This window comes from Taudactylus pleione, unplaced genomic scaffold (assembly GCF_031769625.1).
Source record: "Taudactylus pleione unplaced genomic scaffold, aTauple2 ptg001704l, whole genome shotgun sequence".
In the NCBI taxonomy this organism is placed as follows: domain Eukaryota; kingdom Metazoa; phylum Chordata; class Amphibia; order Anura; family Myobatrachidae; genus Taudactylus; species Taudactylus pleione.
Window position 1 is genome coordinate 567,145 of NW_028286101.1, and position 24,240 is coordinate 591,384.

At 47.7% G+C, this 24,240-nt stretch overlaps 1 protein-coding gene across 1 annotated transcript in view; it reads right to left on the bottom strand.

Moving 5' to 3' along the window:
• NFAM1 (NFAT activating protein with ITAM motif 1) overlaps positions 1-24,240 on the bottom strand; it is a gene marked incomplete at its 5' end in the record, with an annotated part of 32,678 nt that overhangs the window by 3,742 nt on the left and 4,696 nt on the right. The window contains 5 exons of the mRNA XM_088464588.1: positions 801-866; positions 959-1,021; positions 1,726-1,794; positions 5,690-5,785; positions 11,514-11,644. Of these exons, the coding sequence (XP_088320714.1) occupies positions 801-866; positions 959-1,021; positions 1,726-1,794; positions 5,690-5,785; positions 11,514-11,644 (425 nt within the window). The remainder of the gene's footprint in view (positions 1-800; positions 867-958; positions 1,022-1,725; positions 1,795-5,689; positions 5,786-11,513; positions 11,645-24,240) is intronic.

Genomic DNA, 24,240 nt, shown 5'->3' on the forward strand with positions numbered 1-24,240 from the left:
AGTCACAAGCTGTCACTCTCCCATCTGTATAGTATGATTCCTCTGTCACGACCTGTCACTCTTCCATCTCTATAGTGTGATTCCCCAGTCACCAGTTGTCACTCCCTCATCTCTATAGTATGATTCCTCAGGCACCAGTTGTCACTCTCCCATCTCTATAGGGTGATTCCCCAGTCACCAGCTGTCACTCCCTCATCTCTATAGTGTGATTCCTCAGGCACCAGTTGTCACTCTCCCATCTCTATAGTGTGATTCCCCAGTCACCAGCTGTCACTCCCTCATCTCTATAGTGTGATTCCCCAGTCACCAGCTGTCACTCTCCCATCTCTATAGTGTGATTCCCCAGTCACCAGTTGTCACTCCCTCATCGCTATAGTATGATTCCTCAGGCACCAGTTGTCACTCTCCCATCTCTATAGGGTGATTCCCCAGTCACCAGCTGTCACTCCCTCATCTCTATAGTGTGATTAATCAGGCACCAGCTGTCACTCCCTCATCTCTATAGTGTGATTCCCTAGTCACCAGCTGTCACTCCCTCATCTCTATAGTGTGATTCACCAGTCACCAGCTGTCACTCCCTCATCTCTATAGTGTATTTCCTCTGTCACTCTCCCATCTCCATAGTGTGATTCCCCAGTCACCAGCTGTCACTCTCCCATCTCTATAGTGTGATTCCCCAGCCTCCAGCTGTCACTCTCCCATCTCTATAGTGTATTTCTTCTGTCACCAGCTGTCACTCTCCCATCTCTATAGTGTGATTCCTCAGTCACCAGCTGTCACTCTCCTTATGCATTACACACCTGTTTCAGAGGTGGCTTATCCATGCTTCCTCCGTGCCCCTTCTCATGTACAGACGGATGTTTTACCTGAAAGGAATTATACTCAGTATTATTATATAGAGCTGCCTGATTCTTTTTATTGTACAGAGACATTTGGAGCTGACATACCATCATCTTACCTGCGGTTTGGGCCTTTTCGCAGGACTTTGGCTGATGACATTATGGATTTCTGCGTGGGGTTTCTGCAGGAGAATTAATCGTTGCTAGATTACAGGAGAAGATTTGACACATGTGAAGTGTGAGTGTTGGACAGAATCACAGTCAATGCAGGAGTAGAGACAATGCTGTTGGAGCAGCACATTTGCAGCATGGTGTGGTACTAGGCTTGGACAGACTGCGGCAGGTGGGTGGCGGACAAGGGGTAATACATACATATGCTCCATGTGAATCCTGCCTTACTTACTCTGGAGTTGGATGCATTCTCCTTACTTTCACCCATGTCTGGCAAAGATCTGCATACAGGCATGTGACAGACCATTCCACCCACTTCCATTATCATTAGTATATGGACATTTCCCAGAAAAAGTGCTCCGCTGGCAGACAGAGCAATATGCCAGCACTGGCAATCCCTGTCCGTGTGCATTATATGCCCGGTACGGTGCTTGCTCATTACCCATTTCTTTTCTATGCTGCATGCATGGCACCACAAGATCTGTCCAAACTTCCCCTGGGTCTGGTTCAGCTATAGACGTGGCCACACAGGGCATGTCACCGGTGCAATATCATACAGAAATATTTTTATTAGCATATATGAGAGTCCCCTGCTATCTCCATTATTTCTTTTAAAGCAACATATAACGCTGCCCTCCTGTGGAAGAGATCTGGAAGTGCATGCCCTGCCGCAGGTGTTGGTGTTTGTAATACATAGCATGCAGAGAGGTCTCACCAGGTCCGTGGGTTTGGGTGGTTCTTTCTCCAGAACGTCGTACACATCATCAGGCCGAGACCCCAGGCTCTGCGCATGGAGGGAGGAAATGGCTCTATAAATAATCTACCAGTCAGGGCCTCACATACATGAGCTGTACACATGTGTATAGTGACACCTAGAGGCACACCTGTAAAGTGTTCGCAGTTACTGATGGTTATAGTACATTACCCTGTTTGTACACAATATAATAATGTAATGACGCATCATGGTCACACAGAGGGACTAATGACTAAATAACTTCAAGGCGCCAAGAATACAAGGCCGACACTCCCCCACTGGTTTTCTGGGACGCCCCCCACTCCACGGCCCTACACAGCTGCACACTGTCACTCACCTGATTACTGCAGCCGCACTGCATCTGACATCGCTAGGCATGCGCAGTGTGCCACCGGCGCAGATCCTCAACCATCAGAGATTTCCGTGAATATTCATTCACCATAAATCTCTGAATCAGGCCCATAGAAACATGACCAAATCCGCCATTTAATAATTATCCTCTTTTCTGCATCATCACAAATGGGGGTGATAACCAAGTAACCCGAACAGATGACGATAACTTGGTACAATGCAGCCGCGATGCATGAAGTACTATAGTGGGGGCAATACACAAAGCCAATCAGAAGCGACTAAATAGTGTCATCATTATTATTACATATCTGGGTATATAATATATATCTAGTGTCCAATGCTGATTATGTCACATCGGACATGCTAAATTTATATGACCATGCACTTACTATACTCAACTTATAATTGCCTGACCTAGTTCTGCATCTGAAGGCTTAATGGGACACAACTGTATTATACCCATTTTTGTATCCAGACGCAGCACAGAAATGCAAATACATACCTCAAAAAATTTAATGAACACCCAAATACAGCTCAGCCCCTGAGTGTCCACTAGAAAAGGGCAGTCATTGGGGAGGGGTAAAATGGCTGGGCACCACTACCTGAGGCCCCTTCCGCCCCCTCTATAAATACATTGATACTCTTTTAGAGGGTCAGTTGCTTGGTGGAGCAGTACCATGGACTGGGGGCTGGCAAACCCTCTAAGCATGTGCCCCTACCTCTGCATACCCCCTGTGGCTCCTTTATTCCCTAGTCCAACACTGTCCTGCTCAGTACTTTGCAAGGCTCCTCTAGAGATGCCGCTGTCCTCAGCCACACACCTACACTCTTTGGCGGTGATTTAATTCCCCATTCCCCCTCTCTGACCATCACCTTCTCTCTTTTAACCTATCCCTCTCTCCTTCCCTTCCTCTACCTCCTAAGGCCACCATTACTAAGTGTAACATTGAGGCTATTGACACCATTTCTTTTTCTTTCCAGCTTGACTCGCTTCTCTCCCCTATCCTCTCTCTCTCCTGCCCTGAACAAGCCATTTCTCTATACAATACCTCCCTTACTTCTGCTCCAGCGATCACTATTCACCCTCGCAGATCCACACCTCAACCCTGGCATTCCAAATGCACCAGATATCTGCAAAAGTGTCCGCGAACTGCCGAGCGACATTGGAGAAGATCACACTCTCAGGCAGATTTTCTCCATTTCAAATTTATGCTCTCATCATACTGTGCTGCCCTTTCCCTCTCTAAACAGTCATATTTCAAGCACCTCATCTCCTCTCAGTCCTCAAATCCCCAACGTCTCTTCACCACCTTCAAATCCCTCTTCTGCCCACCCCCTCCTCGCCTCCCCTCTTCGCTCTCTGCCCTTGACTTCGCTACCTACGTTACATCTAAAACTGACTCCCTACGTCAGGACATCATATCCCACCAGTCCCCCTGCTATCCACCTCCTCTCTTCCCAGATCACCCATCTCCTTCCATTTTACTGACTCTAACTTTCTTTTCCCCTGTATCTGGAGAGGAAGTCATGTCCCTCATCCAGTCCTCCCCCCCACCTCCCCACATGACCCTATCCCTTCACGTCTCCTCCGCTACCTCTCTCCTTCTGCCTGCTCCCATCTTACCCACCTCCTTAATCTCTCCCTTTCATCAGGCACTGTCCCGTCTGCATTCAAACATGCCCTTGTCTCCCCCATACTAAAAAAACCTTGATTCTAACACTCTCTCCAACTACCGTCCCATCTCTCTCCTCCCTTTTGCCTCCAAGCTCCTTGGGCATGTTGTTTACAAGCACCTTACCACCTTTCTTTCCTCTCACTCCGCCCTTGACCCTTTTCAGTCTGGCTTCCGTTCTCTCCACTCCACTGAAACTGCCCTCACAAAAGTCAGCAATGACCTCCTTGCTGCTAAATCCAAGGGCCACTACTCCCTGCTCATTCTCCTTGACCTTTCTGCTGCTTGCGATACTGTGGACCACCCTCTCCTTCTGCAAATCCTTCACTCCCTTGGTCTACGTGACACTGCCCTCTCCTGGCTATCCTCCTACCTCTCTGACCGATCCTTCTCCGTCTCTTCTCATGGCTCCTCTTCTCCCCCACAGCCTTTTGCAGTAGGTGTTCCCCAAGGTTCTGTTCTTGGACCTCTCCTTTTCTCACTCTATACATCCTCACTAGGTGAACTCATCAGCTCATTTGACCTCCAATATCATCTCTATGCTGATGATACTCAGATCTACCTTTCCTCCCCTGACCTCTCTCCCTCTCTCCTCACTCGTGTCTCCAACTGTCTCTCTGACATCTCTTCCTGGACGTCTCAGCAATTTCTTAAACTTAATATGTCTAAGACTGAGCTAATCATCTTCCCTCCCCCCTACATAACCACACTTCCCACCATTTCTTTATCAATTGATGGCACAACTATCTCCTCTAACTCCAAAGTGTGCTGTCTTGGAGTTATCCTGGACTCCTCCCTCTCCTTCAAACCACATATCCAGAATCTTTCACAGGCCTGTCTTTTTCATCTTAAAAATATTTCGAAGATTAGACACTTTCTCACCCAGGATGCCACTAAAACCCTCATACACTCATTGGTCATCTCCAGATTGGACTACTGTAACCTCCTCCTATCTGGCCTCCCCAACTCCCTTCTCTCCCCTCTCCAGTCCGTCCTCAATGCTGCTGCTCGGCTCATCTTCCTCTCAAAACACTCTGCCACTACCTCCCCTCTCCTACAAGCTCTCCACTGGCTCCCCTTCCCTTTTAGAACCCAATTTAAGGTTCTCACACTCACTTACAAAGCCAATTCCTCTCCCATTTACATCTCTGATCTCCTCTCCCTTCACTCTCCTGTCCGCCCTCTTCGTTCAACAAATGCATGCCGCCTCTCATGCCAATTGATTACTTCCTAACACTCCCACCTCCAAGATTTTGCCCGTGCTGCTCCCCACCTTTGGAACTCTCTCCTGCTTCCCATCAGACTCTCCACCTCTCTTCAATGCTTCAAATGGGCTCTCAAGACTCACTATTTCATCATAGCCTTCCAGCTCTCATCTTAACTTGCTGCTACATACTCCTTCCTCCCTGCCTACCCCATCCGTGTCACCCCTGTTTGTCTGTCCCTCCCCTTTAAAATGTAAGCTCCTATGAGCAGGGCCCTCTACCCTCCTGTGCTTCTCCTTACTCTACCTTCATCTACTTCTTACTCTCTACCAGGGCACCTAACACTTGGTTGCTTTGCATTGTTGCTTATCTAGGTGTTATGGTCATGAATGTAGCAATGTATATTATCCATGTCCTGTAATGTATTGTATTGTGCTGTACTGTAAGTCACTGTAAATCAACCTATTTGTTTATGTACTATGTAAAGCGCTGCGGAACACTTGTGGCGCCATATAAATAAATGATAATAATAATAATAATACGGCAGGTGTCACACGATGTGCTGCACCTTGGTCATTTTGAGCTTTGTAACATCTCAGCAGGAATGACGAGAATTTCCCTTATGTCTGTATGGGCCGGGGATACTTTCAGCTCCGCTTTTTTTACAGCCACTTACAACAATCCTGCCATACTCACCATGTACAAGGAGCCACTTACGTCTCCTTCTGGCACCTTGGCTCCGGATATCACTGCAGTTGTGGGGAGCTTTCTGGTCCATGGTGCAGATTTCACCTGTAGGTCAGAAGCAGGTCCTATATTTTACAATATTATAACCCATTGACAAATTTGTATTTAAACATTCACCATCATAGCCAAATCATCTTCAGATTGAATGCAGCCCCAGCCCCCAGGAGGGCCAGTTGGTCACAATACCATAGGGGATGAGGATGTGCTTTGTAACAGGAAATGGGATCACACAGCATACAATGCAGACTGAGCTGGATGATGCAGCAGGACATGGGATTACACAGCATACAATGCAGACTGAGCTGGATGATGCGGCAGGACATGGGATAACACAGCATACAATGCAGACTGAGCTGGATGATGTGGCAGGACATGGGATTACACAGCACACAATGCAGAATGAGCTGGATGATGTGGCAGGACATGGGATTACACAGCACACAATGCAGAATGAGCTGGATGATGTGGCAGGACATGGGATTACACAGCATACAATGCAGACTGAGCTGGATGATGCGGCAGGACATGGGATTACACAGCATACAATGCAGACTGAGCTGGATGATGCAGCAGGACATGGGATTACACAGCATACAATGCAGGCTGAGCTGGATGATGCGGCAGGACATGGGATCACACAGCATACAATGCAGACTGAGCTGGATGATGCGGCAGGACATGGGATCACACAGCATACAATGCAGACTGAGCTGGATGATGCAGCAGGATATGGGATCACACAGCATACAATGCAGACTGAGCTGGATGATGCGGCAGGATATGGGATTACACAGCATACAATGCAGACTGAGCTGGATGATGTGGCAGGACATGAGATCAAACAGCATACAATGCAGGCTGAGCTGGATGATCGGCAGGACATGGGATTACACAGCATACAATGCAGACTGAGCTGGATGATGTGGCAGGACATGGGATTACACAGCATACAATGCAGACTGAGCTGGATAATGCGGCAGGACATGGGATTACACAGCATACAATGCAGACTGAGCTGGATGATGCAGCAGAACATGGGATTACACAGCATACAATGCAGACTGAGCTGGATGATGCGGCAGGACATGGGATTACACAGCATACAATGCAGACTGAGCTGGATGATGCGGCAGGAAATTTCTAATCGGTTATTTTCAAAGCAGTCATTTGGAAGAAGTGGGAGGGGAACTGGCGATAAAGATATGGGAGGGGACCTGGTGATATGTTTATCTATATTTATATGTTTTATTTATATGAGCATGCATGGGGGTGATGCAGGAGCTGTAGAATCCCACTTGGACTTTGATGGAAAGGAGAGACAATGCAGGCTATACGTAAGAGCCAGCCCCAGGATCTGCTGCGCGATGAGAAGGGGGATCACAGCCCCAATGTAAACATACAGCCCTTATATACAGGATATAGACAATGAGCATGGGTATACCTTCAGCAGCTATCATATTAGTAATAGTAGTCCTGAAAACATAATCACATACAAAACAAACAAACCTGTAAGGGGAAAGTGTAAACAGTTAAATAACTGACAATAAAACACTCACTCAATGACCCAGTGCCCTGGGATGGGCAGACAGAAAGGATAAAGGAGGGGCTGGGCTGCACATCCTAATCTTAAATATAATAATAGGTACTACAGCAGAAAACTATTTAATGGACTCTATTAAAGGTAAGTCCTAGATAAATTATTCATGTGTTGGTATTAAGGATGTTAGGGACCCACCTTAAGAGGTTCACTGTAACGTGGTAAGTGGGCAAACATCTTTGGCCAAACATATACTAAGAAATCTTACTTATAAAATACATGTTAATTGTTTATTATAAATGTTTTGATCATTAGAATTCCTATTTCTTATAGGCCGGGATGTACTAAAGGAAAAACTTTGGGTAGGAACCCAAGCGAGATCGTAGAACAGTCTGATCCAAGTATAAGATCAGAGAAGGGGAGCGACAAGACAAGGCGCTCAAAACGCTCACCGTGTCAAGTGATGGAAAGTAGGAAAAGGCAACGACTGAGCAATGTGCACCGCCATCAAGGACTACTAAGGGAGCTGAGGAGACCAAAGAACCCAGGGGAGATTCGATTGAGCCACCTGGAAAGAACAGATGTTGGCTGCACCTAGAGGACACCCTGAAATAAACGCCCAAACCCTTGTTAGGAGCGGAAGCAGTCATTTGAGGGAAACAGACAGGACTGAGACCGATATCTCCAGGAAGAAGGCCACAGGCCCATGTAGAAAAGAGAGGACTCATGATAGCTGGAAGAATCCTCTAACTTGGGAAGAAATTCTGACTGAAGTGGTCTACAAGACATGCAGCAGGGCACAACTGACCCCTCTGGAAGAACCCTCCCAGCTTGTAGGACAGTTGTCAAGAACCACTCTGGCAAAGCGAGACAGGCCAGAATCTGGTGGAAGTACGGGCCCGGAGACCAAAAGACAGACCGTAGAGGAAGACGCATTGGAGTGCCTACTGTGAGTCAGAAAGAACTGCGTTCTACAACCGCCGTGGCCAAGCCCAGAAACGAGGATCACCGCGCTCCCTTCCAACTACAACATGTGGGAGCATGGAAAGTGGAGGAAAGACAAATAAGAGTAGAAACTTCCACTTTATCGCCAGAGCGATCAATAGGAGAGCTCCTGAAACTCTGGAGATGGAACATTATTTCGGTAGTCTGTGGTTATATGAGGCATCATAATGTCGATATTTATCAGGCCCCAGCTATTACAAGGCGCTGAAAAGTGTCAGAATGTAGAGCCCACTCACCCGAGTAAATGTCCTGGCCACCTAGAAGACCGTTGCTCCAGGAGAACTGCGGGAAGGAAGGCCACCAACAGTGCTGTAAGATGACGCTCCGTCCAACTAGGGGAGCGGCCGTCCATCGTAATGGAACTACAACTGAGAGTACCACCCTGATGGCTTATGTGAGCAATAGGTATCGCGCTTACGGACCAGACCAGGACAGGACACTGCTGGAGGAGTGACAGCACTAGACAGAGAGCTTTGAAGACTATCCAGAGCAACAGAAGATCCGTAACAGGATCCCCTGAGCCATTCACCGATCCTAAGGGTCTAAAGATAGTTTACTGCCCTCCACCGAAGAAGACATGCATCAGTGCTGAGAAGGACCCCTGTCCTGGATCCCAAAGGGAGCGCCTTTAGCTACCACAAAATAGGCATGATAGCTTGCATCATAAAAAGCAGATGGGATCTATTTAAGAGGCAGGGGATGAAACTGAGCAAACTGCAGCCACTCCACCCCGTGGAAGGGATAAACTAGAGAACTAGAGAGCCCAGTATCTGCCTGCAACAGTGTAATAACACTTGGTAGAGATGCCAGAATAGAGGGAACGGTAATCGGAAGACCCTTAGTCTAACCTCAGGGAGGAATACCCGCTGAACCCTGGAATGCAACAAAGCTCTCCCTCAAGGAAAAAAGGATCCAAGTAATGATTTATCCGTAGGTCCAGTGACTAAGCCCTGAAGAGCAGGGTGAGAGGAGCTGCCATGACTGTCCTGATTCTCATTAGGTCTACATTGTCTAGATAGACAATGTTTAGGTACATAATGGAAGATAGACAGGCAATAGGTCGACAGGGACTGAAGGTCGAAAGGGTCTGAAGGTCAACACACTAAAGGTTGACTAGTAACAAGGTCGACAGGTACTGAAGGTCGACATGGCCATTAGGTCGACAGTCATATGGTCGACATGCAAATTGCAGAAGAGCCGGCTTCTGACGCTGGATGAAGAAGACAGCACTGCAGTAGGTGAGTAATTAAGGACTAATTAAGCTAATTGGAAACTTCCAATTGCTTAATTAGTCCTCGCGGGGGTACTGCCGGGGTGCCAGAGCAAGTCCCGCTGATTTTTCCTAAAATTAACGATTTTAGGAAGAATCACACTTGCTCAGTAGGTGCGAGAATAAAAACCTCCGGGCGCGTAAAAAAATGAAAAAAACGCACCTATTTGACTAGCAAAAACCCGCACCTGCAGGAAAAACCTCGCAGGTTCAGGTTTTCTGCTATTCTTGCACCCAATTGAATATGCCCCTGAGTATATTCCACACACAAGGTGGAAGCAATGGTGTGTACTTTGTTTTTAGGTGCATTTACACAAACTAATCTACTTAGTAATATAACCAGGGAGGAGCCACAAAGACCTGTGGGGTGTACCAAGTGACCAGAGTCAGAAGGAAACATCACCCTCACCTCCCTTGCAGAGAAACCAAGACACTCACGGTCTGATTCATTACCGATCACAACTGCGATTACGTATGCAAATCGGCCGATTGTTGCATTTTGCGTATGCATCATGGTACTCCATGTTACCGATGGTTTGGCAGTCTTGCTAAGTATGTGAGTAAGGTAAAGTGGGCGTCCTTATGTTTGGCTGTGACAGCATGGTGATGGCAGTCATTAGCATATTTTCGAAGTGAGACTGCGTGCGTAATAGCTGCTGCGATCGCAATAGTGATCCTTACTGAATCAGGCCCTCAGTGCACTGAATAAATACGCTATAATGCTCAACAATGCAGCCAGAGAGGGCAGGAAGGAGTCTAACATTACTAGCAGGCAGCTAAGAGCGAGGCTATGGAGGAGCCTGTAGCCCAGGCTTCTCCTGGTGTCCAGAGCTGAGGGAGCCATGTGTTTCAAAATGGCTGCCCCTCATTCTAGGAGTGGAGCAAACCTGAGCTGAGACGTGCAGTCAACATGTTGCAAGTGCACCCGGGGGCGGGGGTGGGGGAGGGACTAACAGGCAGTGCTTACCCCCCCTAAGGTTACAATCCCCAGGGACTGTGAATACAACGCTGCAGCAGTGCCCTGTTACACGCACTGGATGGAGCAGCATACTGGACCATCACTACACCCACCCTGCCGGTGGTCTCCAACACCAGTGGCCAGTGGGATGTTGCTGCAATGATGCCCGCGGTGGAAGTCACCAGTCCACTCACTGGTGCTGCAGTCCTGGCACTGGAGTCGGAGTGGCTGTGCAGGTGTTTGCAGAGCGCCCGCACAGACCGCTCAATAATACAGTAAAGATAATAAATAAATAAATAAAATTAGTAACCGGGGGACCAGTTAGAAGCAGCCACCCATAGAGACAGTGCCGCTCCTGCCTCACCAAACTTAAAACTGGCTGGCCTATGGCTGGGGGTGGGGTATAGTGGAGAGGGAGCCAGGTGACTGCTGGGAAGAAAATGAGTAACAGTTTGGTACCCAGACTCTCCTCTCCAGGCTGTACCCAGAGTCATCCCTATGCCCCCTAGTGGAGGAGAAGAAATACCAAGATTTACATTCAACATACAAAACGAGGGAAGTAGTAGTGCACAGTACATAATAGGAACAAAGACTAATGCTGGGTACACACGTAAAGGTTTTCTGTCCAACCATCCAACTAGTTGGTTGGTTGGAATGAAAATCTGGTAAGGGATGAAAGCAAATGACAATCAGCAATTTGCTCCCAAACGCCGGAGAATGGACAAAAACTGTTGTTTGAACAAATTGTTTAGATCAAACATTTAACAAACTTCTCTGACGCCATTTTCATCTGTTTTCTGGCATTTAGGAGCAAATTGCTGATCATCAGTTACTCCCATACGTTACCAGATTCTCATTCCAACCAATTAACTAGTTGGATGGTTGGACAGAAAATCTTTACGTGTGTACCCAGCTTAAGAATTACTTCCAGCATACAGAACAAAGGAATATTCAGGGAACAAGGGTAATCAATCATTTTAACTATCACAGTCAGTTTTGTTACCTGACACTTCCAGAAAAATGGAACCACCAGGTAGGTCCCTGCACCAGACAGCAGCAACAGGAGAACACACAGACCTATCAGTCCAGAGCAGAGTTTCTCAGAAGTGCTAGTAGGTTCTACATAGCCAGAATCTATAGAGAAAACACAAGGAAACTGAGTTTTTCCTTCCCCCTGCAGGGTGACACAGTGACATAGACAGAAGGGAGCTATGAGCCTGTCCCTCCCCTGCAGGGTGACACAGACAGAAGGGAGCTAAGAGACTGTCCCTCCCCCTTCAGGGTGACACAGACAGAAGGGAGTTATGAGCCTGTCCCTACCCTGCAGGGTGACACAGACAGAAGGGAGCTATGAGCCTGTTCCTTCCCCTGCAGGGTGACCCAGTGACACAGAGAGAAGGGAGCTATGAGTCTGTCCCTCCCCTGCAGGGTGACACAGACAGAAGGGAGCTAAGAGACTGTCCATCCCACTGCAGGGTGACACAGACAGAAGGGAGCTAAGAGCCTGTCCCTCCCCCTGCAGGGTGACACAGACAGAAGGGAGCTATGAGCCTGTCCCTCCTCCTTCAAGGTGACCCAGTGACACAGACAGAAGGGAGCTATGAGTCTATCCCTCCCCCTGCAGGGTGACACAGTGACATAGACAGAAGGGAGCTATGAGCCTGTCGCTCCCATGCAGGGTGACACAGACAGAAGGGAGCTATGAGCCTGTCCCTCCTCCTGCAGGGTGACACAGACAGAAGGGAGCTAAGAGACTGTCCCTCCCCCTTCAGGGTGACACAGACAGAAGGGAGTTATGAGCCTGTCCCTACCCTGCAGGGTGACACAGACAGAAGGGAGCTATGAGCCTGTTCCTTCCCCTGCAGGGTGACCCAGTGACACAGAGAGAAGGGAGCTATGAGTCTGTCCCTCCCCCTGCAGGGTTACACAGTGACACAGACAGAAGGGAGCTTTGAGCCTGTCCCTCCCCTGCAGGGTGACACAGACAGAAGGGAGCTAAGAGACTGTCCATCCCACTGCAGGGTGACACAGACAGAAGGGAGCTAAGAGCCTGTCCCTCCCCCTGCAGGGTGACACAGACAGAAGGGAGCTATGAGCCTGTCCCTCCTCCTTCAAGGTGACCCAGTGACACAGACAGAAGGGAGCTATGAGTCTATCCCTCCCCCTGCAGGGTGACACAGTGACATAGACAGAAGGGAGCTATGAGCCTGTCCCTCCCCTGCAGGGTGACACAGACAGAAGGGAGCTATTAGCCTGTCCCTCCTCCTGCAGGGTGACACAGACAGAAGGGAGCTAAGAGACTGTCCCTCCCCCTTCAGGGTGACACAGACAGAAGGGAGTTATGAGCCTGTCCCTCCCCTGCAGGGTGACACAGACAGAAGGGAGCTATGAGCCTGTTCCTTCCCCTGCAGGGTGACCCAGTGACACAGAGAGAAGGGAGCTATGAGTCTGTCCCTCCCCCTGCAGGGTTACACAGTGACACAGACAGAAGGGAGCTTTGAGCCTGTCCCTCCCCTGCAGGGTGACACAGACAGAAGGGAGCTAAGAGACTGTCCATCCCACTGCAGGGTGACACAGACAGAAGGGAGCTAAGAGCCTGTCCCTCCCCCTGCAGGGTGACACAGACAGAAGGGAGCTATGAGCCTGTCCCTCCTCCTTCAAGGTGACCCAGTGACACAGACAGAAGGGAGCTATGAGTCTATCCCTCCCCCTGCAGGGTGACACAGACAGAAGGGAGCTATGAGCCTGTCCCTCCCCCTGCAGGGTGACACAGACAGAAGGGAGCTATGAGCCTGTCCCTCCCCCTGCAGGGTGACACAGACAGAAGGGAGCTATGAGCCTGTCCATCCCCCTTCAGGGTGACACAGACAGAAGGGAGCTATGAGCCTGTCCCTCCCCCTGCAGGGTTACACAGTGACACAGACAGAAGGGAGCTTTGAGCCTGTCCCTCCCCTGCAGGGTGACACAGACAGAAGGGAGCTAAGAGACTGTCCATCCCACTGCAGGGTGACACAGACAGAAGGGAGCTAAGAGCCTGTTCCTTCCCCTGCAGGGTGACCCAGTGACACAAACAGAAGGGAGCTATGAGCCTGTCCCTCCCCCTGCAGGGTGACACAGACAGAAGGGAGCTATGAGCCAGTCCCTCCTCCTTCAAGGTGACCCAGTGACACAGACAGAAGGGAGCTATGAGTCTATCCCCCCCCCTGCAGGGTGACCCAGTGACACAGACAGAAGGGAGCTATGAGCCTGTCCCTCCCCCTGCAGGGTGACACAGACAGAAGGGAGCTATGAGCCTGTCCCTCCCCTGCAGGGTTACACAGTGACACAGACAGAAGGGAGCTTTGAGCCTGTCCCTCCCCTGCAGGGTGACACAGACAGAAGGGAGCTAAGAGACTGTCCATCCTCCTTCAAGGTGACCCAGTGACACAGACAGAAGGGAGCTATGAGTCTATCCCTCCCCCTGCAGGGTGACCCAGTGACACAGACAGAAGGGAGCTATGAGCCTGTCCCTCCCCCTGCAGGGTGACACAGACAGAAGGGAGCTATGAGCCTGTCCCTCCCCCTTCAGGGTGACACAGACAGAAGGGAGCTATGAGTCTATCCCTCCCCCTGCAGGGTGACCCAGTGACACAGACAGGAGCTATGAGCCTGTCCCTCCCCCTGCAGGGTGACACAGACAGAAGGGAGCTATGAGCCTGTCCCTCCCCCTGCAAGGTAACCCAGTGACACAGACAGAAGGGAGCTATGAGTCTATCCCTCCCCCTGCAGGGTGACCCAGTGACATAGACAGAAGGGAGCTATGAGCCTGTCCCTCCCCCTGCAGGGTGACACAGACAGAAGGGAGCTATGAGCCTGTCCCTCCCCCTGCAGGGTGACCCAGTGACACAGACAAAAGGGAGCTTTGAGCCTGTCCCTCCCCCTTCAGGGTGACACAGACAGAAGGGAGCTATGAGCCTGTCCCTCCCCATGCAGGGTAACACAGTGACACAGATAGAAGGGAGCTATGAGCCTGTCCCTCCCCCTGCAGGGTGACACAGATAGAAGGGAGCTATGAGCCTGTCACTCCCCCTACAGGATGACACAGACAGAAGGGAGCTATAAGTCTGTCCCTCCCCCTGCAGGGTGAGACAGACAGAAGGGAGCTATGAGCCTGTCACTCCCCCTACAGGATGACACAGACAGAAGGGAGCTATGAGCCTGTCCCTCCCCCTGCAGGGTGACACAGACAGAAGGGAGCTAAGAGCCTGTCACTCCCCCTACAGGATGACACAGACAGAAGGGAGCTATAAGTCTGTCCCTCCCCCTGCAGGGTGACATAGATAGAAGGGAGTTATGAGTCTGTCACTCCCCCTACAGGGTGACACAGACAGAAGGGAGCTATGAGCCTGTCCCTCCCCCTGCAGGGTGACACAGACAGAAGGGAGCTATAAGCCTGTCCCTCCCCCTGCAAGCTAACACAAACAGATGGGAGCTATGAGCCTGTCCCTCTCCCTGCAGGGTGACACGGTGACACAAACAGAAGGGAGCTATGAGCCTGTCCCTCCCCCTGCAGTGTGACACAGTGACACAGACAGAAGGGAGCTATGAGCCTGTCCCTCCTCCTGAAGGGTGACACAGACAGAAGGGAACTTTGAGCCTGTCCCTCCCCCTGCAGGGTGACACAGTGACACAGACAGAAGGGAGCTTTGAGCCTGTTCCTCCCCCTGCAGGGTGATACAATGACACAGACAGAAGGGTCTATGAGCCTGTCCCTCCCCCTGCAGGGTGACACAAATAGATGGGAGCTATGAGCCTGCCCCTCCTCCTGCAGGGTGACACAGACAGAAGGGAACTTTGAGCCTGTCCCTCCCCCTGCAGGGTGACACAGTGACACAGACAGAAGGGAGCTATGAGCCTGTCCCTCCCCCTGCAGGGTGACACAAATAGATGGGAGCTATGAGCCTGTCCATCTTCCTGCAGGGTGACCGGAAGACCTCACTTCCGCCAAGCAGCCACAAAATACTTTTTGATGCCACTGGATCTTGGGGTATCAGGGACTCCCACTTACCATCAGGAAGCGCCTGTTACTGACTCCACACACACTGCACCGTGGAAGGGTAACACGCTGCCATCACCAAACTCCTTCCATCGGTACTTGCAACTGCTTATTTCCACCCAGGCTCCTACCATCAGCACCTGGAACCATCTCTGCTGTGTATTTGTAGTCCAGCTGTGGCTACACCTCTGGATTGGTGGTGTCATGGCTACAGACACTTGAGACTCCTGGGAAGAGTCAGGCTTACTAGGTAGTATGAACTGAGGGGTTTTAGGAATTACCTTTTCATGAAATATCACTAGCACGAAATAAAAGTAAATAGAATTTATTCAAGAACAAAAACTTTATGGCAAAGTTCCACATTAAATCTCAATAACATAAAGTTCATGACATGTACTAACAGGTGCAGAGGTATGCCCCTGTAAGAAACAAAGTTCAAAGTACGCACTGAACTGGTGTAGAGTGAAACCCCGAGTCTGACAGGGCCTCAGGATAGAATGGAGGTCCGGAACAGGGTTGAGCCCTGGGATGTAACAATATCCAGAACGAGGTTAAGCCCTGAGACGTAATGAAGATCCGGAACAGGGTTGAGCCCTGAGACGTGATGAGGGTCCAGAGCGGGGTTGAGCCCTGAGATGTGATGAGGGTCCAGAACAAGGTTGAGCCCTGAGACGTGATGGAGATCCGGAATGGGTTTGAGCCCTGCAGCAGGATGAAGGTCCAGAGCAGGGTTGAGCCCTGTGATGTGACAAAGGTTCAGAGCAGGGTTGAGCCCTGTGGCGTAATGAAGGTCCGGAGCAGGGTTGAGCTCTGTGGCGTAATGAAGGTCCGGAGCAGGGTTGAGCCCTGTGGCATAATGAAGATCTGGAGCAGGGTTGAGCCCTGCGGTATGATTAAGGTCCGGAGCAGGGTTGAGCCTTGTAGTGTAATGGGGTTCCGGTAAAGATAGACTGTAATGGTGCAGCTGTCAACTGTAGAAGAAGTAACCCCAGTGTCCATATTAATCAATAATAACAAGTAAACCAAATAGTGTAGCGTAGAATGGAGTTGTAGTAATAGAGGAGGATCACAACAGAAAAACAATGGCAATGCTGAGCTCTGTAGTGCAGCTGATAACCTGTATCAGAACTTGAACCGGAACATGAGCAGGAATGTAGCAAGGTCCACAGCATACACCAGGCACAGCGGGGATCTGGCAGGAGTCCAAGGAAGATCTGAAAGTAACGTTGCACAGATAATGAGGCATAGTTAGTAACAGGCTTTATACTAGAGGTCTGTGATCCATAGGAAGTTCAGAACATGTGACCCAAATAGAATCAGGTTTGGAATAATAAGCAATCAAGGAATCCAACAACCTGACGACACCTAAGAAACCGATGATCACTTTAACTCTCTGCACACTGCATGTGATGAACGCCAGTAACCAGGATAGATCCTCCAACGATCACAATGGAACTTCGGCAAGTGTAGTTTATCTTTATGTATTGAAATAGTTAAAGTCCTGACAGTACCCCCCCCTTTTTGGGTGGTCTCCGAACACCCACCAGGTTTAAAAGGAAATTTAGCATGAAAATTACGTATCAACTTAGGAGCATGGACATCAGAGTCTTTAATCCAAGATCTCTCCTCCATGCCGTAGCCCTTCCAGTCTACCAGATATTGCAACTGATTTTGATGCTTACGTGAATCCAGAATCTTATCAATCTCAAACTCCACTCCTCGAGAAGTTGATATAGGAGGTACTTTATGCAAGCTGTCATGAAACCGATTAAGAATCAATGGTCTAAGCAAGGAGACATGAAAGGAGTTAGGTACACGCATAGTTGGAGGTAACTGTAACTTACATGCCACTGGATTGATAATTTTTACAATACAGAAAGGCCCAATATACCGGGGGGGCAAATTTCATAGTGAGTACTTTAAGTCGAAGATTTCTAGTGGACAACCAGACACGATCACCGACAGAATATTTAGGAACAGCCGAACGTTTTCTATCAGCAAAAATTTTATAACTATGAGAGGTTTTCCTAAGACACTTATGTACCTGTCTCCAAATTCCGGAAAAATGTTGGAGAGTAGCTTTGGCTGCCGGAACGTCCACTGTAGGAACTGATTGAAGCTCAGCGAAAAAGGGACTTACACCTGTAGCAGACGAATAGAGAAAATTATGGGCAAAAAATCCATCCAGTCATCTTGGGAAGAGGAAATATACATTCTCAAGAAGGTCTCCAAATCCTGGTTCACTCTTTCGGTTTGTCCATTTGACTGAGGATGATATGCAGAAGAAAATTGTAATTTAATTTGTAATGACGAACATAACGCCCTCCAAAAACGAGCAACAAACTGAACACCATGATCAGACACTATTTCAGAAGGAAGTCCATGAAGACGGAATATCTCCTTGATAAAAATTTGTGCTAGTTTGGGGGCTGGTGGAGTTCGTGCCAAAGGACAAAAATGGGCCATTTTGGTAAAATGATCCACCACTACCCAAATAACCGTACACCCCCTGGATTTGGGAAGATCTGTAATAAAATCCATGGAAAGATGGGTCCATGGTTGGGTAGGGATGGGTATTGGATGGAGGGGACCCACAGGAGACTGCCGGGAGGATTTATGTTGCACACATTTAGAACAAGAACGTATAAACTCTTGAATATCTTTTTTCATAGAGGACCACCAATATGAATGTTGCAGGAATGAATACATTTTATGAACCCCTGGATGTCCAGAGAAACGAGAATTATGAGCTAAAAGAAAGGAGTTTACCTCGTAATTCAAGTGCCACAAATATCTTTCCAGGAGGAGGATCAGGAGAGAAGGAAGTTGAAGAAAAGGCCAGAGGGTTTATTATAGGGTACCTTTGATCCTCATTTTGTTCTTTCTCTTCCAACATTGAGCGAGAAAGTGCGTCTGCCTTTTTATTCAATGAACCTGGACGATACCTGAGGATAAAATCAAAACGGGAGAAAAAGAGTGCCCAACGAGCCTGTCGTGGGTTCAAGCAATGGGCTGTCTTCAAATACAACAAATTCTTATGATCTGTAAAAATGGTAATTGGATGCTTTGCACCTTCTAGCAAATATCTCCATTCCTCTAACGCTAATTTAATAGCTAATAATTCTTGGTCCCCGATGGAATAGTTACTCTCAGCACTGGAAAACTTTTGTGAAAAGAAACCACAAGATACTGTTCTCCCATCTGCGGCCACTTGGGACAAAATGACACCAACTCCATAAGTGGACGCATCCACTTCCAATAAAAATGGTTTCTCAACATCAGATTGAACTAAAATAGGAGCCGCAGTAAATGTATCTTTGAGAGTCTGGAAGGCATTCAACGCCTCTGGGACCACACTTTGCGGTTAGCCCCTTTTCTTGTCATAGCAGAAATTGGGGCCACAATCGTTGAAAATGCTTTGATAAACTTTCTATAAAAATTGGCAAAGCCTAAAAATCTCTGAATAGACTTTAATGAAGTGGGCAAAACCCAATCTTGTATAGCCTTCAGCTTCTCGGGGTCCATCTGAAGTTCGGAACCAGAGATAATATACCCCAAAAAGGGTATGACCGGGACCTCAAAAACACACTTAGAGATCTTACCATGAAGCTTATTAGCTCGAAGACGACTTAGTACCTCTTTGACATGAGTATGATGATCAGAAAGATTCCTGGAAAAAATTAAAATGTCATCAAGATAAACAACAACAAACTGATAAAGTATATCTCAAAAAATTATGTTCACAAACTCCTGGAACACTGTGGGAGCATTACATAAGCCAAAAGGCATAACGAGGTTCTCATAATGACCATCTCGCGTATTAAACACAGTTTTCCACTCATCTCCTTCTTTAATTCTGATCAAATTGTAAGCTCCCCTTAAGTCAAGTTTAGTAAACAGTCGAGACCCCTAACTCTGTCAAACAGCTCTGTAATAAAAGGCAAAGGATATTTATTTTTTACCGTGATCTCATTTAGACCTCGAAAGTCGATGCATGGACGAAGTCCACCATCTTTTTTCTTTACAAAAAAGAACCCCGCTCCAGTGGTGGATGAGGAAGGCCTGATGAACCCCTTCCGCAGGTTGTCTTGCACATACTCCGACATGGCTTGAGTTTCAGGGACAGAGAGAGGGTATACTCAACCTTTGGGTGGCACTTTACCAGGAATATGTTCAATAGGACAATCCCAGGGACGATGCAGTGGAACTACGTCTGCCGCCTGTTCAGAAAAGACATCAGCAAACTCATGATAAGGCTGTGGGAGAGAAGGTGGAACATCTACTTTTACTTCATTCAATCGTACAATAGGAATCAAACAATTTAGTTTGCATTTAGGACTCCAAGAAAGGATTTGAGAACAAGTCCAATCACTATGAGGGTTATGAAGAGTTAACCATTGTTAACCAAGAACTATATCATACATAGAAGTAGGTAATACCAACAACTCTAAACTTTCTTCATGCAAAGCTCCAACCCTCAGCTTCATAGACTTTGTTTGATGTGTAACATATCCATTAGAAATTCTAGTCCCATTCACTGCAGAGAGGGAAAGAGAACGGGATAATTTGACAACAGGAATCTGCAACTCTTGAACCAATGAAGACGAAATAAAGTTGCCAGCTGCTCCAGAATCTACCAAGGCAGAAGAACCAAAATCAGGAATACCAACAGAAATTAAACAATCCTTTTTGGGGAAATTCTTTGAGAGAACCCCTAGTTTGACTTCCCCTCCATCAACTAGGGGCGACCGTTTCCTGGCCTTATTGGACATTTAGCTAAAAAATGTTCAGAGGACGCACAGTACAAACACAAATTACAATGCCTCCTACGTTGCTTCTCTACTTCAGATAACTTAGATTTATTAATTTGTAATTGTATAGGTTCATCAGTTGTACCATGAGAGGAACGAGACTGGGGAAGAGAAATTTTAGTATGCTCAGTACGACTCCTCTGAACCCCTCGTTCTCGCATCCACAAATCAATTTTAATAGTCAATGAAATCAACTCATCCAAATTCTCAGGAAGATCCCGAGTCACTAACTCATCTTTAAGTTTCTCAGAAAGACCATTCCAATAGGCTGCTCTTAATGCTTCAGTATTCCACTTAAGTTCTGCCGCTATAGTTTGAAAACGAACCACATACTGACCAACTGGAGATGTTCCCTGTTTCAATCGCGAAATATCCACAGACGCAGCTACTGATCTTCCAGGTTCGTCAAATATCCTCTTAAAAGTAGAAGCAAAAGCTTGGTAATTAGACATTAAAGCATCATTTTTCTCCCATAAAGGAGAGGCCCATTCAAGAGCAGTACCAGACAATAATGACATTATATAAGCCACTTTAATACGAGGGGTGGAAAAACTTTGTGGTAATAACTCAAAAGAGTCGGTAGACGTAAATAAGAAGCAGAACCCACTGAAGCATTCGTAACAGGTATCTTAAATTTATCCAAACGTGTAGAAAGATCCTGTAAACATTGCAAAACTTGAATTTGCAGCAGATTTTGATCCTTTTCAGTTTGCATATAGGAAAAATCGTTGCACTGATGATGCGGTACTTGCAGCACTTCACTCTATTTTAGCTCATTTGGAAGTGAGGGATTCTTATGTTCGGATACTCTTTGTTGATTTTAGTTCTGCTTTTAATACGGTCATTCCCGTCTCACTAACATCTAAGTTGTTTGACTTGGGGTTAAGTGGGTCTATTTGTAACTGGGTTTTAAACTTTTTAACTGATAGACCACAAGTAGTTAGAATTGGAGGTGCTGTGTCGGGGGAAGTGTTGATTAAGACTGGTGTTCCCCAGGGTTGTGTTCTCAGCCCCCTATTATACTCGCTATTTACCCATGACTGCGTGTCGACTTCTGATTCTGTGAAAATCATCAAATTTGCTGATGATATTGCAGTCATTGGGTTAATTAGCGGGAACGATGAGTCCCATTATAGGAAAGAGATCAAAAATTTGGTTTCTTGGAGTGGTGATAATCACTTGCTCCTAAATGGCGACAAGACAAAAGAACTGGTAATTGATTTTCGTAGGAGATGTTTAGAGCAGAAATTGCCAGTGTCTATTAACAACCAGGATGTTGATACAGTCGAGTCTTTTAAATTTCTGGGTATCCAGGTTGCGGCAGATTTGACATGGTCTTTAAATACACTGTCCCTAATTAAAAAGGCGCAACAGCGTTTGTTTTTCCCTAAGACGTTTGAGGGCCTCGGGAGTTAGCAAGGTAACTATGCTAAACTTTTACAGGTGCTCAATTGAGAGCATTCTGACGTTTGGTATCATTATCTGGTATGGCAACTGCACAGCGAGTGAAAGAAGTGCACTGGAACGGGTTGTTAAGACCGCCAGCAAAATCATTGGCGTGCAGTTGCCAACTATTCATGATGTTTATGGGCTTAGGGTTCTAAAGAGAACCAAAGGTATCATATCGGATCCAAGCCATCCATTTCATGAATTTTTTGATAAGCTCCCATCTTTAAAACGGTTCAGAGTACTTCGGGCACGTACGAGTCGCTTGAGGGTTAGTTTTCTTCCATCTGCTGTGCGCATGCTGAATGCTATGAATGTATCTCTTTAGTTAATTTAATTTTATTATTTTCGTGAAATTGTTTGTGATAACCTTTACCATGGATTGCTATTCACTGTTTTTTTAAAAGTGCAATGTAATTTCGTCTGTCAAACTTGTTTTGCTGATGACAACAATAAATACAATACAATACAATTTGTGTATTTTCCTGTACTTCCAGACAGGCGGTCAAACCCTGGAGCACCTGTACCCCAGTAGCCTGTTCCAGATCCGCGTTCATTTTTAGGTCTGTGCAAACTGTCACGGCTACAGACACTTGAGACTCCTGGGAAGAGTCAGGCTTACTAGGTAGTATGAACTGAGGGGTTTTAGGAATTACCTTTTCATGAAATATCACTAGCACGAAATAAAAGTAAATAGAATTTATTCAAGAACAAAAACTGTATGGCAATGTTCCACGTTAAATCTCAATAACACAAAGTTCATGACATGCACTAACAGGTGCAGGGTATGCCCCTGTAAGAAACAAAGTTCAAAGTACACACTGAACTGGTGTAGGGTGAAACCCCGAGTCTGACATGAGACTAGGGCCTCAGGATAGAATGGAGGTCAATAACAGGGTTGAGCCCTGTAGTGTGACGGAGGTCCGGAACAGGTTTGAGCCCTGGGATGTAACAAGATCCGGAACGAGGTTAAGCCCTGAGACGTGATGAGGGTCCGGACCTGGGTTGAGCCCTGAGACGTGATGAGGGTCCGGAACATGGTTGAGACCTGAGACGTGATGGAGATTCAGAACAGGGTTGAGCCCTGCGACAGGATGAAGGTCCAGAGCAGGGTTGAGCCCTGTGATGTGACAAAGGTCTGGAGCAGGGATGAGCTCTGCGATGTGATGAAGGCCCGGAGCAGGGTTGAGCCCTGCGGTGTAATGAAGGTCCGGAGCAGGGTTGAGCCCTGTGGCGTAATGAAGATCCGGAGCAGGGTTGAGCCCTGCGGCGTAATGAAGATCCGGAGCAGGGTTGAGCCCTGTGGCGTAATGAAGGTCTGGAGCAGGGATGAGCTCTGCGATGTGATGAAGGCCCGGAGCAGGGTTGAGCCCTGTGGCGTAATGAAGATCCGGAGCAGGGTTGTGCCCTGTGGCGAAATGAAGTTCCGGAGCAGGCTTGAGCCCTGCAGCGCAATGAAGGTCTGGAGCAAGGTTGAGCCCTGCGGCTTAATGGGGTTCCGGTAAAGATAGACTGTAACGGTGCAGTTGACAACTGTAGAAGAAGTAACCCCAGTGTCTGTATGAGTCCATAATAACAAGTAAACCAAATAGTGTAGCGTAGAATGGAGTAGTAGTAATAGGGCAGGATAACAAAGGAAAAACAATGGCAATGCTGAGCTCTGTAGTGCAGCTGATAACCTGTATCAGAACTTGAACCGGAACATGAGCAGGAGTGTAGCAAGGTCCACAGCATACATCAGGCACAGCGGGGATCTGGCAGGAGTCTGTGAGGTTCTCAATTTGTTGTGGACCCGGGGTGGTGATAGGAGCAGACACAGAAGCAGGCTTAAATGAAAAAGTGGAGTTTTTAATAAGTGACTTAGAAGACATGGGAATGGCAAATGAAATAAGTCCAGGTATAGCACTAAAGTGCACTTGATAACTGTAGTGGGGGTTAATGAGAAAATGTCCAGATAGTGACAGGCAGGAACAGTCCAGTATAAGTATGGGGAGCTGAAAACAGAATGCAGGCTTGATGAGCTGAAACAGAATGCAGGTATGATGAGCTGTAACTAAATGCAGGCAGAGGTAGTGAAGTCTAGCTGGGAGTGAAATGAAGCAAGGTGCAGGGAAACAGCAGGTTCAGGTACTCCGGCAGGTAAGAAGGTATATGGAGGGTGCAGGGCAAGTCCAGCAGGTTGGAGCAGGCAAGGTTCAGGCTAGGAGCGTTACACAAGCAGGCAGGTAAGGCACAGGTACTCTCTCTCAGCCGCAGCTGAGAAACACGTTGCACTGGCCAAGGAAGGAAGGCTCTGGGCCTTCCTAAATACTCAGTGCTGCACTGTGACTGGCTGGAATGAGCACATGACCTACCAGGATTGGACAGCTGGAATCACATGGCCGCAGGCGAGATGGCGGCACCCATGCCAACGGAACAGAAACACCGCCAGACCTCAC